We start from the raw sequence: 17,158 nt of genomic DNA on the forward strand, positions 1-17,158 counted from the left end.
TTCCAGACGTTTCATAGAACACCGCATGTTTAATAACAGGCTTTGTTGCTTCAGACATGCCACGACCGTTCGTCAGGTGTCCCCGAGACATGGACGTCGAGCTACCCGCAAGGCAGAACACGATACGCGTCTCGTTTCCTCAACCTAAGTCCAACATGAACTGGTGGAGGTATTTATCAAGACACTTTGTCCATGTTATTATATCTAACGCTATTTCCGTAGGTAACGTAAGTTGAATGTGATGGTGAATTTACAATAAGGTAAGAAATTGGCTTTAATTCTAATGTACGTCGATAGTTATGGTATTAGGCTGTGGAAAATACGATGTTTCTAGTTCTTTTTAACACAGGAACTGACAATTCCTTTTGTGTAAATCTAAAAAAAATACACTGTGCCTTATGACTATGAAATCATCATAAAATTTTCAATTTCTAATAACACCATAAAATCCATCTGGAAATATGCAATATCGAACAATTAAAACTTTTAAAAGTAATCGTTACAATCTCATTTTTCTTGTATCAATTTTTCTATAATGAAGTACTCTGTTATACTCGTTATATATACATGGTAATTCGCAATTCATGGTACAAGTGTAATCAGAGTTAAAAATAATACCAGAGTTAGGAATAACAAAATCCAGTTAGAAACTTCGTTTCTGAAAAAAAATCGAATTTGAACATTTGTAAAATATGACCAATATTTTACAAATTTTACGAATTTGACCAATTCTCAGTTGGACAGGGTTAGGCAATTGAAAGCAACTGTACATTTGACTAATCACACATAAATCAATTCCTAATCCAAACGTTTCAAAATTGACACCAACATCATTTCCATTTCATAATTCCTTTATGCCTGGACTTCTTCGGTCCAGATTAATTTTTATATTAAACATGACGGTCAAAGTATCTCCGGCATTCGTAAAGTTTCACGTGACGAGGTGAAATTAATTTCTTTTCGCGAATCTCTTCGCTGCAATATGTCACCACAATAGACTGGTTTATCTTGTGTCGCAAGCGGGTCTGCTTGCAAGCCTTCCACGGTGCACAATGGGAATTCCAAACGAGCTTAGGGGCTTCCTCCAAGGCCGTATACACGTCTTTGCCCCGGTATTTGTGCTCGCGTTTCTATTTATTCAGCCGAGCGTCGAGTCGGTCGTGCACGCTTTTACGCGGTCCGATAGAGAAATCATCCGCGACGCGGCCCCGTCAATCGCCATGGGGATCGTAAAGGCAACGCGGATTCGTATTTGTATTTTTATGTTAATGGGCTGTCGATCGATATCTGTCCCGCCTGACAGACAGATCATGATCTCTACAAATCTGCCTATGTTAATTGGATCAATGTATGACTCAGTATGATATACAAGTCGTATGTAAAAGTGCTTTGATGAGTAAAAGTAGATATCCGATCACAGAGGATTAAATCAACTGACAAAATGAATGTCTACAATTTATTAATTTTGTTCATTAGGTGCTAAATGAAGATCACACTGAGAATTTATGACAAGTGCATTTTTCCTGATTTCATGGTTTTTATAGCTATGTAATATGAAATTATTAGGAAAAAGTATAACCTGATGAATTCCAAGATATAAGTCTTCTGAAAATAGCTGATAAATCATAATAATATTATAAATAATATTAGCTTAGTTTAACTTTACTAGTATCAGTCTGCATTATGACTAATGTTATTAATGTCTGTTAAATATTCAAAAAAGTAACAGAAACATATACTTAATCCCACAACCAAATACAAAGATGCTACATGTTATACTGTTATTTAAGGTTTAGTTGTTATATATACATATATTCATTTGGTAATCGACCGTCGATTGGTCCTTGATTCGTCTGACAGACACAGAGATCATGATCTCTATAAATCTCTCGCTGCGTGCATGACGAGTCTGAATTCTATGTTAGTTGGGTCAATGGTTGACTTGGTTGTTTTGCAGATACGTGGACGCGTCGCCGTCGTGGGCAAAGCAATTGGAGGCGGATTTACCGGCAGGTACGACGATCGTCACTTTCACGGCATGGTCACCCGTATCGAATTATACCAGTACGTGCAGGATAGTGATCCGTGTTCGAGGTGAGTGTTCCTAGATAGTCGTACGATTGTTGATTGTGAATATACCGATTTATGACGAGATTTTTGCATTTGTTCATTGTATGTAGATGTAAGTTTCGCATGTATTGTCGATGGAAAACACGTAAAAGATAAATTGAAATTGCAGGGGACGTTTTCCCACAGAAAACTTTCTTTCTAAATAAATCGGTGACGAAAGATAGTCCATGACAAAAATTTATATCTAGCTAGCTAAATATATTTGTATATATTTTCGAAATTTCGTAAAAGACAAGTCTATGATGGATTATCTTATTTGTCAAAATATTTCCAAAATTGTTCCAATGTATGTTTCTAAATTATCAAAAAATGGAATCGGAAACATACAATCTTATTTATTCTCGCAGCACGAAAAAATGATATCCCGAAGAATCTCCGACTAGTAAAGTTTGAGAGTTTAATTACAAAAATTTCAAACCAAGTTTAAATTCCGTTCGGAAATTACCAACGCCGAGTCGGTGATATTTTTATCTCGTGCAAAAGGTAATTTCACCTGTAACGTTGTTTTCGCAACAAGAGGACATTCGTGAGGCAATTTCTCGATTTATCCACGATACTTGAATCACACACAAACGTACAAACTTTAACAACGTGACTATGAATATGGAAATATCGATATCGAGGAATTATAAGGCTCGATCCATCGATCCGATGGAAAATTCGAAAATTACCGTTTACAGGATAATTTAATGCGGGGATATCGCGATTTAAATCCTATTTCACGTACGAGTGGTCGGAGAATTACCATTGTCGTTTCAATTCGAATTTATGCGACTTCCGTGTCACGCGATACTCCTGTTAGGCATTGCGATCTTAATTCCATGGAATTAAGAGACACAGTTGTGGCACACGCTTGCAGTGTATGCATTCTTATATACCATTATGGTTTGCTTCTAAAACTGTTAGGCGTGGCATGTATGTGGTCTTTTTCAAAGAATTTCCACGAATTAGTAAAATTCGTTTCTACGAAATAGTTTTTAAGATTGGACTAATGTTAAGCTATCCAGATTTGAGATATTAACCGTCTGAGTAATATTTGTTACTTTATGAAATAGATCTATATAATTATATATGCGTCCTGTTAGTTTATAAATATTTCAAGTTCTGTTCAATAAAAATTATTCGGAAGATAACAATGAAATAAAAAATACGTTCAAATGTATTGGGATTTCTCAACACAAAATTTTAACTGCGCGATCGCGCTACTTGGGACTTAAATTTAAATCAAAATTTTACAACTGTCTACCAGAAAATATTTCTATTATTAACAATGGATAGAAAATATTCTTCTTATAAGTCAAAGAGAAGTTCGACCCTGAAAGAGCAAGATTAAAGTTAAATTTTAAAACGATTTCCATAATTCCATAATTTTTCACTGATATTTTAAGACACCGGCGAGGAAGGTGTATTCGTCCTTTCTGTGAACAATCGTCTACAACAATCATGCGGTTTACAGTTTCAAACCAAATTAACCTGGTAATTACACAATTTCCTATATGTATATACAGTATAACGTATGTAAGTCTTGTTACGATACAATACAAACGTTCTTAATTAAATAAATATAGCACATTCCACCTGTATAACACTTTAATCACAATTACAATTAAATTAATTACTAAATTACATTACAAAATTATACAAAACCCAATTTCAATTACAATTATTAATTTCATCTCTGAAAGTTAAAGTTAATGAAAGATCGCCGCAGCACATATCTTGAAATTAAAAGATTAATGAAATTAAACAAATGGGATTAAATGTTTTACTACTGATAAATACCGAATGAGTAGAAAAATTGCTATTTACAGTGATTACAAACAATAACATTGAGATGGTATTACAGGACGATAATATTGAATCAAAATTCGTTTTTCGAATAAAATTTCGTCCAGGATAGCTTTTGAAGATTAGAACCGTCAAAATAATTTTTCTCCGTATTTTCTTCCTTTATTACAATTTTTCCAATATTTTTATTGCTCTTTAAAAGCGTTAAGTAACTTCGTTACATTTTTCTGGTATTTTCATTACTTTTCACAGACTTTAAGTATCTAACAAATATTCGATTCACCGACAATTTTTGAGACCTAGTTGACCATTTCGTTCCATGGGATACAACAGTCACATTAAATTCATCGAAACGTCATTGTTTCATTGGTTTCCGCGAGTACGAAATAACACTCGACGGAAAGCGTTCTCCAGAGGACCGCGACGGTTTCCGGTACCGACGTCATAAATACACGGTGGTCCATGTTACCTGTAGCTGTATTTCTCCCATTGGCTTTTCCACCGAGGTCATCGAGATATCGATGGAAAAAAAATTTTTCACGCTATGGAAACATTATTTCACTGGTATCTACTGCGCTGTCTATTTTTTATCGACTGCACATGGTTTTACCCTTATTTTTTCTACCGTGTCTTTTCATCACATATGGTAACAGTATTACAAAATTATGTGTCCCGTAAGAGCTATAAATTTTATTTACAAAGGCTATAGATTTAAGTTAGTTGAAGAGATAAATATTTATAATTTATTAATTTTCTTCAACATATTTTGAAATTAAAGAATTTAAATGAGATGAAATTTAAATGATTTAAATAAGAAAATAATTTTAATGATTCTGTAAAAGAAATAGAATTTAAGAAAAACATTCAGTGATTGTTCCTTGAGATTTTCAAGAAAACCTGAAAATTTTAAAAATTATGAAACCTTATGCGTGTAGAGTGATCCGTAATAAAACACTATTTTTTGTTGATGTTAACCTTAGTTAAATAAGTTTAAAGAAAAATAAATATGTTTTTCGATGGAACGTTTCGTTTGCTGTAAAAAAATTCTATTTTTCATTTGATTCTACAGGATATTCACAAGTGCGATATCAGATACGAGATTATATGAGAAAATAAAATTTCGAATGTGATTGTTAGATGGAGTTACAACATATTTGAAAATATTAAAATTGTTTTTCTTAATGGGGTTAGGAAACAATTTTCCTTCGATCTTTCTACTTGTAATGTTGTATTATAGCGAAAGAGTCACTATATTATATTTAACATATATTATACATATATATATTAAACATATTTCTATATTCCGAATAAATATTTATATACTCTAAATTATAATTTCTATATTCGGAACTAAAATGTGTTTGTATAAAACACACACGTACATAAAAAAATATAATTAAAATTACAATTTGGAAAAATCGTAAAATTCAAAATTCCGTATTTCTTAGACAAATTCGAACGCAGCACAATGATGACTCGAAATCGTTTCTAATTTTATCATTTTCTACGATTTAAAAATGTCTTTATCACACTTTATACATATTGTATTTGATCTATAATTCCCTTAATAGCAGTGAGACTAAAGCATGATAAAAGAATAGATCGATTTTGTAAATATAATTTTTACGTTTAATATTGGAGAAGAAAATTATAATGCTTCTTAATACTGACCTGAAGATAGAATTATTATGGCTGATTGTTAATGAAATGAATGGCGTTGAGAATCCTGAAAGGAAATAATACAAGAATGAAAAGGAACGATAATAATGATGGTAATAAGAAAAGGTCGAATATGCTGAAAGTAAAGGAACAATAGTAGAAGAAAAATTAATGAAACGCAGAGCTTAAGATCCCCTTTGAGTTTAAAAGTGAAATTTAAATACCGTAGAACTGTTATGTATACTACTACGGTATTCTGCGCTGATCCTGAGAAGCATGTTTCCATTTTATGGCAAGCGTGACCAACTTTTGCGATCTATTTAATTCGCAATCTATTTAATGTATGTTAACAACGAACTCTCCACTGTTGTAAAAGGAACGAAATTGTTCACGTATTTCATATCTAATTAATATCATGAGAATGCTATTCTGGTTATTTCCAGTCGGAATTTCATGTTTATTTTGCAACCACGTATTTCATAAACTTTACACTTGTGAAAATTTATAGTCTATAAGATCGAATTCTAGGTAAAAGAGAAACGAGACTAAATACAGGATCATTTTCTTAAATTCCAAACATTAATACGTTCTTTGTTTTTGAGACGAAAAAATATGAAAAAATATATCGTGGAATCTCAATGACATTTCTAACATGTAGCAATATCTTATTATAGCTATTAGTTTAGCTAGTAAATTCTGGAAAAACTTTTAATGTGTGTAAATTTTATATACAATACGATCTATTTTCTCCCCTCTACTATCTAAAATTCCACTTACTGGATCCACCCATTACGAATAATACTCATACATACAATTGAAACACAGAATTTATTAGAAAGTATCACTTATTGAATGTCTAAAACGGTCGAATGGATTAAGATAGTCGTCGAACCAGTGAAAATCTGTGCTTCAAAAAATTGCTACACAACGAACTCGAACTTGCAAAACCGATAGTGCGAATCGTTAAGGTTTCGATGGATGTATTCGCATTCCATAGGTCGGCCACAATATCGCGTAACGCAGAAGAGAAATGAATGGCTGTGGCCGCAGACAGTTCGAATAGAAACGTTATTTTGCGGTATTATTTGATCTCGGTGATGCATGATTTACGATCGCGCTGCTTAACCAGCGGATAATGGGACCGTTGCCCAAAGCGTTCGCGTAAAGAAAGAAATCGAAACGGTCGATCACATATCATCCTAGTGAACAGGCTTTCTCACGTGGTCCCTTTGTTTCTCGAATTTTTCCTGACCGCTTGCCTCGCCTGCCAGGGTGCAACCAACGTGTCCCATAATTCTTCATCTTGATCGTTCAATATAACGTCTCTATTATTAATGTCGGGTTTCTAGCGGTGCCCGAGCTCGCGCTAGGCTTAGCTTGCGTTTCGTGCTATTTTATCGGGTTTACGTTTACATGACAGCTAGTTTTTTTCAGAGGAAATGCCTTCATCGTAAATGTGAATCCATGTACATACTTTTCTGTTGCTTTTATTTTCCGGTGAACAGAGGGAGTTTAAGTAGATACAGTTGGATTTTTGTACCTTTTATATTTTTATTTATATTAATTAATATTCTTATCCTCCGTAAATCCTACGTAAATCGTCCCCTCCGAAAACAAAAACGATATAAGAGAGGATATAAATGCCAAAAGTAAATAGAATAATTTTTCTCGCAGAGTGAAAAAGAATTCCGTTATGTAAGGATTAATTGATATAATTGCAATTTAGTGATAATTATATTCGTAAAATCAAAATAATTACAAGTACTTACGGATTTTTAAAACTTCAAGTTAAATTGATAAAATTAATAAACCAAGAAATTATAAAGAGATACAGTTCGTGTTATTATGAGATTTCGGAGCTTTCGAAATAATATTCCATAAGATATTATGAAAATAATTTCTAGTAGTTGAATTACATTTTCATAATTTTGCGTCTTACAATTTTTTCCCATAAAATTAAGGCAGCAAAGGAGGCAAAGCCAAAAGCAGTCGGTTTCGTATTTTCGCGCGCACAGCAGGACGTTTAATTCGCAGCAGAGTACCGTCCGTAAATTACGAGCGAGCTTCGTGAAACCACAAAGGCCGATATTGCCATTGTACGAGCCAGGATTTCTGCCCGCTTGCTTCATTTCTTCGCGATATTCGAATAGTCGATGACAGGCGAAATCTTTGCTCGTCCTGTCACTAGCAAACTTCCGTTTCTCCGTTCCTGATTGCTGTTCCTGAAAGGAAGTGTCTCCTACTTTGGGACAAATTACACGGAAAACAATTTAAAGAATGGCGCGTAGACGTTTGGTCGATGCGGAATAAAAAAGCGTAATTATACGGCAGCCTTGCTTCGAACGCGACACAATCAGATTTTCAAACAAATACAAAAAAATTATCTTCGAATATAGTAACACTTACTGTCTATTAGCATTTCGTTGATGTATTTATCAGAAAGATTTTTTAAATTAAATTTATAAATTAATTTAAAGTTCGCAAGAGGAAAATATGATCAATTTATTAAAAGTTAATGCCGAAATAATATTGCAGTGAGTCAGCAAGAAATTTTATAAAACATTATACATAATACGAAATATAGTCTACGTTAGAAAAAAATTCAATAAATTCTATGTTATACTGTAGAGTTGTATATAAAAGTTGTATTACATACAACTAGTTTAATAAAATTCGATATCTAAATATCTAAATACATATTCTAGTGTATTTATTATACACTAGATACAAGAACATTTTTTTTTCATTTTCAATAAATCGGTTTTAATAAATTGGTTTCAACAAATCTTACCTTTTTATTGTTAATTAGGTTTATTGTTAATTAGTTAAAATGATGTTGATGAACGTCAATTAATTTTATAAACAATATTTATAGCTTTATAGCTTTATTAGCTATTTTTTTTTATCAAAGTAACGGTCGAAAGTAAGCTTTAATTCTTCTTTATAGCTCAGAAAATACTAAAATTGAACATACAAAACAACGAGGTACCAAGTTAATTGATCGTGGGTGTAAAAAAAATTCAAACTTTGTAAAACAGGTAACTCGCACCTCTCAGTTTTCTAAACCCAAAGATCCAGAACCTTACCACCGAAAAACATCTCCTTTCCGAGCGCGAAACTTCTAAATTCGTACAATTAATTCTGCCTCCTCCATCCTCTTGCACCTACGTGTTTTCTACGTTACTGTTTCCACGTCTAAGCAAGGTGAATCGTTTCGCGTTTACTCGGAACAAGTTCGCAGACAACAAACTCTCCGGCGCAAAACTACAAGGTGCGCCCTGGTTAAGGATCGGTACGGTCGTTTCTGCTCACGGAGGAACGTTTGTTCGAAGGCAAACAAAAAACGTACGCCAATTCACCGGATAGACCAACGATCGAAGGGCATTAACGAACAAACCGGACGGGTTACAAAGCCGCGGTTCAATCTAGAGTTAGAAGAAAAACAGCAAGAACGAGAAAACCAGCGAACTCGACGCTGGACGACTAGGTAAAGGTTGGCGGAATCGGAGAAACCAAAGAGGAAGAAAAAGCGAAGGGAACGCAGGATGTGGACGAATAGACTAGCTCGATTCTCTAATAAAAGGAAACTTTTTCAAAAGCTTGGGGACATCGAACGAAATCGGCCTCGGTCCCGGTTTCGAATCGGAGCTCCGAGACTGGTAGAAGTTTAGTTTCGTTGCTAGCGAGTGCACTTAGTCCAGTCTCGCTTAATTACTCATTCCTGAAGTTCGCGAAACTCCCTTTAAGCGAGTTGCTTCCGATGGACGCCGGTGCTGGACAAACAGGAGAGAAAAAGAGAGAGAGAGAGAGCTGGCTGACACGGTCAGATGGATTCTGGCTCGATATGCAATTACGTGAAACAGAACTGCTGTTGATCCAGCAGTGCGAGCGAATCCGGCACGGTGATTCTTAATTGCTCGACCTACGATTTCATTATACCGTGAAATCTCCCGCTGGATTAATTAATGGACGATTTAAAAAGCGCCAACTTTTTCTGGCCGGTGGACATGGAAATGGTGAAAGCGCGCCGATGTATCGTTGGCCTTGGGAAGAAATGTCAGAGAACTGTCTTTCGATGGTAGACAACTTTGTATGAAATATCGTAAAAGGAATTACAAGATGTGTTAGAATTTAATCTTGGAATTAAGATTAATAATCTGTGGAAGACACAATGTTTGTGTTGAAATAATATTATGTGATATTTATTAAACAATTATTACAATGAATATAAGTGAGTGTTGTGGAATGTAGACAGTTGGCTAGTTATTTTCACACTGACTGACTTGGTGACCCATGGCCCTTGAAAAGGTTTTGAACCCCACTCTCTGCGCAGTAATGAGTGTGACCTGTGTAGATCACAAAGGATATAACCTAACAAACACGAAGATGGTACCCCGCTGGGGATAGCCACCCACATGTTATATTATTATACCACTAAGCTATAATATTTTACCAAATGTCCTACTGGACAAATTGTAAAATTTAAACAAATAAATAAATAAATTAAAAAAAAAAACCTGTGTAGATGTCTGTGTGGCGTCACATGTGCCACGGAACCTTCTAGTAGCTTCTCGATGTGCCCAATGTTCCCATCTATATCCTTACGCTCCTTCCGCCGAATTCTCGAAAGAGCATGCACGCGCTAGTGTGACATCAATCTTATCTCAACCATGAGATAGCGACCCCGAGCTTTGGACTCCTTTGGACACATCACCACCTTATCATCATAGCCTACACAGAAGCTATGACACACCTTAGTCCACATCATAGATAAAGGCTTCGACCCCCTGATCTCCGACGTATCATCGGCTACCCCTAGCCCCTCAACATCCTAAAACCAAAACGTATATAAACCGAGACTTCACCCAGGTCGGGCAGTTCTTGTTCTTCTTCTAGTTGCTATACTCATACAACCCCTTTTCTCCGGTTCGGTGTTATTTTGTAAGTGTTAACATTTATAATAAAGTTTTATAAAGGAAAATTAGTAGTTGGGTTACGACTCAGCCTTCTTACTCCAACCCAAGTACCAACTTTACGTGACACTAGCCGCCGCGGTACATCTCACGAACGCACGCTAGTGGGGATATCGCTGGGCAACGAAGGGAATCAATCACCTTATCTGTATGCGATTAATATCGTTGCATTCCAACAAGATGTAATGAAAACTATTCTTGTTCATTCATGAATCTTGTAGAGTAGTGCTTATTAATATCAATGTATTACATAATAACACAAGAGCTTACGAAATTTTAACTCAACGTGTAAATGACGAGGGTGATGCACTTATGACTTTGGAGAGGAAGGTCAGAGAAATGTGTTTTCATTGTGGAGAATTTTATGAAATAGACAAAGTGATGGGTGTTGTTCGACTGTGTTCGCGGGAAGACGCGTCTGCGATGTGACTCGTCAACGAGAGTCGTAAATTCTCGTCTCGATTAATATCGACATCACGAACCAGTCGATTCCCTACTTCGATTACGACGATAGGGAAGTTTTAATAGAATCTAACACAGTTTTACAGTTTAAATATAACTATATATTTCATAAAGAACACCTTCGAAGACTGAATGTGCGGATGAATGTCAAGTGTAAGTGGAACGGTGTCGTTTTTCTGTGTATCTTATGCGGAGAGCTGAGAACAAATGAAGTATAGATGATGCATGTAGAAAGGATGAAAACTTGAGATGGGTGTGTCTAAAACATGGGACAAATGTCAATTCGTAAATTACAATCTTCGGTGAAGAAGTAACAGCAACGATCATCGCTCCTAACTGGTTGAAAAAGCAGGTAGAAAATGAGAACTGATCGCCCCCAAACTGAAAGTCACTCGAGGGTACGCTCCATACCGACATCCCGCGTGTCCCAACGCTCAATTGTTATTGTTTCGACCACTCGCGGAGAGATCGCGAGGAAGCACGCCAACGGGAGTCGTAAATTCCCGTTACGATTAGATAATCGACGCCACGAAATGATCGATCCCCTATTTCGATTAGGATAATAGAGGTGGTTAATTGAATATTACACTGATGTAACTAGTTGTAAATGACAGTTTATTCCAACAACTTCGTGAAGATAGTTACGCTGGTGCGTATGTATAAGATAAGTGAGTGACTGATCTTCGGGTGTAAACCTGGTCGAAGGAATGTTGACTGTTTGAAGGATGGAAAATCAGTGAGGTTTGGTGATGATGCTGTGGCGGAAGAAAGCTAAGGATGGGTGTGTCTAGCGCACGGGACCATCGCATTTGTTGGTGACGATTTTGGCTAAGAGAGTGAGGGAAATAGGCTTCGTTGTTAATTGGTTATTTACTATGGTGGTGGGTGAGGAAGGATGCTAACCGCCCTTGAAGTAAAGTCGCTAGTGGGGGGCCTCATACGTAAGAAAAGGCAACTTTCCCGTGTCAACCCGTGGTGGACAATAAACTTCAGGAAACAATGCAGCGAAGGAATATCTATTCGGTCTAAAGAACTTTGACTAGGAAATTCCTGAGATTTATGGAGGTTACTTGAAACTATTGAGGGTACGCAGTAAGGATTCGAAGACATCTGGCTGCCATCTTGCCCGCGGTGTGTGGCCTGGTGTAGGTAAAGTGTTGCCCGACGCAACAGTTATCGTTAATAAAATCAAATAATATAGTAGGAATAAGAGACTCGACGTATGGTGGAAATAAGGGAAACACTAAACCTTATGGCAGGCAGATGAAATCATTGGTAATACAGACTAATTTTCAACACGGCAGTGACGGCTCCTTGGGGATTATTCCTGGTCCGAGTGAATTTGTTAAGGAAAGCGTGGGCGGAGAAATTAAACTGGAAAAAGGTATACGGCATCTTTAGAAAATTAGAAACGGCTATTCTCGAAAGGTTGTTGTGGATGAAGAAATGGACGAGTGTGTAATGACTGGGTTGCGATACGGAACAAGTTTTTTATTTATTTGTTGAAATTACAATCAATTCTCGCGTTGAGAATTTTCAGTAATTTTTCTGGCGTGGCGCAGTGACATGGCTATTTATTTACAATAAGTTAATACTATTATAGCTAGATATAATTTATAAGTATTATAAGTAAGTGCATATGCTTAATTTGGATAATTAAGTGAATCTGACGTTTAGATCTAGCGGGTAGTGCCTCTTCAGCCTGCGAGTCTGGTCCGTCGTGTGGAGTAGTCCAGTGATTAGGGGGTTTGGTGTTTGTTGATTCTTTTGCTGTATCTGTTGCTATATTTTGCTATTTCCTCTTTGACGGTGGGTATCTTGAGGTCGCGGTGTATCGTTTCATTAGTTACATACCAAGGTGCGTCAATTAGGGATCTTAGCGTTTTCGATTGAAAGCGTTGGAGTATTTCTATGTTGGAGTTGCTTGCTGTTCCCCATAGTTGGATTCCGTAGGTCCAGACAGGTTTTATTACGGTCTTGTAGAGGGTAATTTTATTCTGTATATTTAGTTTGGAGCGTCGGCCCGTGAGCCAATAGAGTTTTTTTAGTTTGTCCTTTAGTTGCTTCCTTTTATCTGAGATGTGTGTCTTCCACGTTAGTCTCCTGTCCAGGGTCATGCCCAGGTATCGGACTGTGTCCCTGCTAGGAACTGTTGCATTGTTGATGGTGACCTGGGGGCAGGTTTGTTTTCGGAGCGTGAAGGTTACATGTGTGGATTTCTTTTCGTTGACTTTGAAGCCCCATTTGTGAAACCACTTTTCCATGGAGTCGAGACTTCGCTGGAGAGTGGATGAGGCTATTACCGGGTCAGCGTGGGAAGCTAATAGCGCTGTGTCGTCTGCAAATGTCGCTATTGTTATATCATTTGATATGGGTAGGTCGGCAGTGTAGATGGAGTACAGTAGGGGTCCGAGGACACTACCTTGGGGTATGCCGGCTTCTATTGGGAATGTTGCGGAAGTGGCGTCTAGGTATTTAACCATGAATTGTCTATTGGTTAGGTAAGATTTTAGGATGGAGTAGTAGGGGTGGGGTAGGATCTTTTTAAGTTTGTATAGTAGCCCTTCATGCCATACTTTATCGAATGCCTGTTGGATGTCTAGGAAGACCGCTGAGCAATATTTTTTCTTTTCGAGTGTTTGGCTGATCGTATGCGTTAGGCGGTGGATTTGCTCTACTGTAGAATGATGTTTTCGGAAGCCGAATTGGTGATCTGGGAGTGTTTTCAAGTTCTCCAGGATTGGAAGGAGTCGGTTCGTGAGCATCTTCTCGAATAGTTTGGACAGGGTAGGTAAAAGACTGATTGGGCGATAGGAGCAGGTTTCGTATATCGGTTTACCGGGTTTGGGGATGAGGGTAATCAATGAGATTTTCCAAGCCTTAGGATAGTGTTCCAGGCGAAGGATAGCATTAAAAATCGATGTGATGAGTGCTATCCCTTTTGTGGGAAGTTCCTTGATTGCTCTATTGCCTATTAGGTCGTGTCCTGCTGCTTTCTTGGGGTTTAGGCGACTGATTGTTTCTATAGTCTCAGCAGAGGAGAAGGGTTCGATAGGAGGGGACATTTGGAAGGGGGTGTGCAGGTATTCAGTAACGTCCGCGGCGGTTTGGGGGGAATGGGGTTTGAATACTTTTGACAAGTGTTTTGCAAACAGGTCGGCTTTTTCTATGGGGCTTCGCGCCCATCCACCTTGCGGACGGCGGATAGGTGGGATTATTTGTGGGGGGCGTGTGAGTTTCCTGGAGGCCTTCCATAGTGAGTAGTTGGCGTCGGCTGTGGGGGACAAGCTGGCGAGGTATTTATGGAAACAGTCGTTTTTATAGTTTCTTAGGGTTCTGGATAGCTTTCTAGTTGCGTTGTTAAGTTTGCGTTTGTCCTCCGGTGTTCTATGGGTCTGCCATACTCTTCTTAGTCTTCGTTTTTCTGCTATTTTTTTTATTATGTAATGGGGATATTCTTGTTTGCTGTTAGATGGCTTTGTCGGTGTGGAGAGGCGGATTGCGTTTATTATGCTCGTGTTTAAGTATTCCGTGGCTGCTTCGATATCTTCCTTTGTTTTTAGTGGGGTGAAGGCTGAGGTTGAGTGTGTAAAGACTTCTCTGAAGAGCTGCCAGTTGGTGTGTTGGTTGTGAATGGTGCCATTAGGTGTATTCTCGATGATTGTTGAACTGACTGTTGCTATCACGGGAGAATGATCAGAGGAGAGATCAGCCGAGGAGTTGATCTGGACGTGTCTTGATGGGATATTTTTAGTTATGAAGAAGTCGAGAAGGTCGGGTATTTTGTTGGTGTCAGTGGGCCAGTATGTGGGTTCGTATGTGGTGAGGTAGTTGAGGTTGTTGTTTGTTATGCTGTTTAAGAGGTTTTTGCCTCTTGCTGTAACCAGTCTGCTGCCCCATTGGATGTGCTTGGCGTTATAGTCTCCTCCAACTATGAATCTGTTGCCCAGGGTGTCCAGGAAGTTATCAAAGTCTTCTTTGGCGATGGAGTGTCTGGGAGGGCAGTATACTGCTGAGGTGGTGATTGAGCCATGACAGTCTTCTATTGCCACGTTTGTTGCTTGGAGGTAGTCTTTCTGGAATGATGGGAGTTCGTAGTGCTTAATACTTGCTTTGATTATTATTCCGGTGCCACCGTGGGCCTTTCCGCTGGGGTGTTGGGTATGGTAGAATTTGTAACCATTTATTTTCAGGTAGCTCTTGTCGGTGAAGTGGGTTTCCGACACGAGCATTACGTCGATTTGCTGGTGTTTTAAGAAGAGTTCTAGTTCAAGTTTGTGTTGCGCTAGACCGTTGGCGTTCCAGAGTGCTATGCGCCTTGATTTTATTTTGAGTCGGGGCGTGCTAATTTTTCCACGATGAGTGTTAGTAGCGATAGCAAGTGATTTATTTGCTCCGATTGTTTCTCTATTAGCTTTTCAAGCCTTGAGGAGTTGTCTGTGTTTGGTGGGTTGGGGTCACTGTTTTGGGGAAGGTTCCTTTGGCTGTTCGGGTTATTTTGGATGCCTTGTACTGCTTGGGCAAAGGAGGTTGAGGTGGAGATGAATTTGGTAGGACTGTGCGTTTGGTTGGTTGAGGGGGTTGGGGTAGTCGTGAATTTCGGCGGGCTGGGTGTTTGGTTGGATACCTCTTTTGCTCTGGGCTTAGGGTACCTGTTCGTGTATAGTGTTTTATATGCTGGGCAGCCTTTGTAGTTGGCAGGGTGGTCCCCTTGGCAGTGGATGCATTTCGCTGGGGTTTCCGGTGATTTGGCGCACTGGTCAGTGGAGTGAGAGCCTGCGCATTTAACGCAGCGGAAAGTATGGTTGCAGTATTTCTGCGTATGACCGTACCTTTGGCACCTTTTGCACTGCACTATTTCTTTTTTCACGAGCGGCGGTTCGATCTTAACTATCGCGTTCATTAGGCGACTGATGTTATATATTTCCTTATTGTTCGGTTTTTGTTTAATGTCTAGGAAGAATAAGGATAACGGGTCTTTCGAGACTCTATGCCTTATATTACTTACGTTGACGACTTCGTGGCCGAGTTTTGAGAGTTCGTATTTTAGTTCGTCTATATCTGCTGAGTGGTGTATGTTTCGTAGGACCACCCGGAAAGGCCTTTCCTGTTTAAGTTGGTAGGTGTGGAAGTTGGCGTTCAGGGTCCTGAGTGTCTTGGTGAGTTTTCTGTACGCTTCTGGGTTCGTCGGTAGTATTTTCACCTTGTTGTTGCTTATCTTAAGGTTATATTCCTCCTTGCTGGTATCTCTCTCTAGGGACTTGGTCATTGTCTGTATGTCAATGACGTCGTCCACAAAAATTGGTGGGGGAGGGGGGATTCTCTGTGCGTGTTGGTTTGATGGCGGTTCTACGATTTCCATGGCGTCGTTTGAGGATTCCAATACGGCGAACCTGTTGTGTGTGTTTATTTGCGTTGCTGGTTCTATTTTCCTCTTCTTTGTAGTGTTGGCGTCGTTAGTGCGGAAAGTTCTGCTACACTTCTGCCACGGGGGGGGTAGCTCGGGGTAGCTGCGAGTCTGCTCCGGAGAGCCTGGTCGCGGTTGCTGGGCCATCATCGAGCTAGTTAATTCGGAATGAACAACTAGTCGTGAGGCTGTGAGGCTAGTATTCGTGTTGGGGTTAGGTGCGTGGGATTTTCTTCTCCCTAGGGGGTAAGGGGCACTTAGCTGTGTTCTCTTTCGACGTTTGGGCGACACGTGTTGTTTTCGAACTACGCTGGGCATTAGAGACACGTCTGCACGCTTCGGCACTCCACAGCGAACGATACGGAACAAGTGTCACAGAAATTATTCTTTTCGATCTATATATCGCATCTATTGATGTATATTAGTTTTTATATTCAGAATAGAGTTTAATAATGTTTCTATAGTACATAAATATACTACGTATTTGAATAATGCAAAGATAACTTATTAAGCTTTGGAAAGAGACGATACAATAACTTTATGTTTACTCAATGAAAGTTAATTATAATTCCACTTGAAACTCAATCAAAAGATTAATTAAGCTCTGTATGAAACAATATTCAAATATTTAAACTGTTCTTAACCGAACTCCCATCTTAACAGACTGGCACGCTAAGTTTTACCTCATTCACCACTTAGTAAAATAGTAATAAAACACCAAATTATATTAAGTACACTG

At 38.3% G+C, this 17,158-nt stretch overlaps 1 protein-coding gene across 1 annotated transcript in view; it reads left to right on the forward strand.

Annotated features, from left to right (window-relative positions):
• LOC117241929 (fibrillin-1-like) overlaps positions 1-17,158 on the forward strand; it is a 235,120-nt gene that overhangs the window by 171,622 nt on the left and 46,340 nt on the right. Inside the window, exons 16-17 of the mRNA XM_033508215.1 lie at positions 55-169; positions 1,958-2,094. Coding sequence (XP_033364106.1) covers positions 55-169; positions 1,958-2,094 — 252 coding nt within the window. The remainder of the gene's footprint in view (positions 1-54; positions 170-1,957; positions 2,095-17,158) is intronic.

This window comes from Bombus vosnesenskii, unplaced genomic scaffold (assembly GCF_011952255.1).
Source record: "Bombus vosnesenskii isolate JDL3184/JDL3185 unplaced genomic scaffold, Bvos_JDL3184-5_v1.1 scf7180000016262, whole genome shotgun sequence".
NCBI classification, from domain to species: Eukaryota; Metazoa; Arthropoda; class Insecta; order Hymenoptera; family Apidae; genus Bombus; species Bombus vosnesenskii.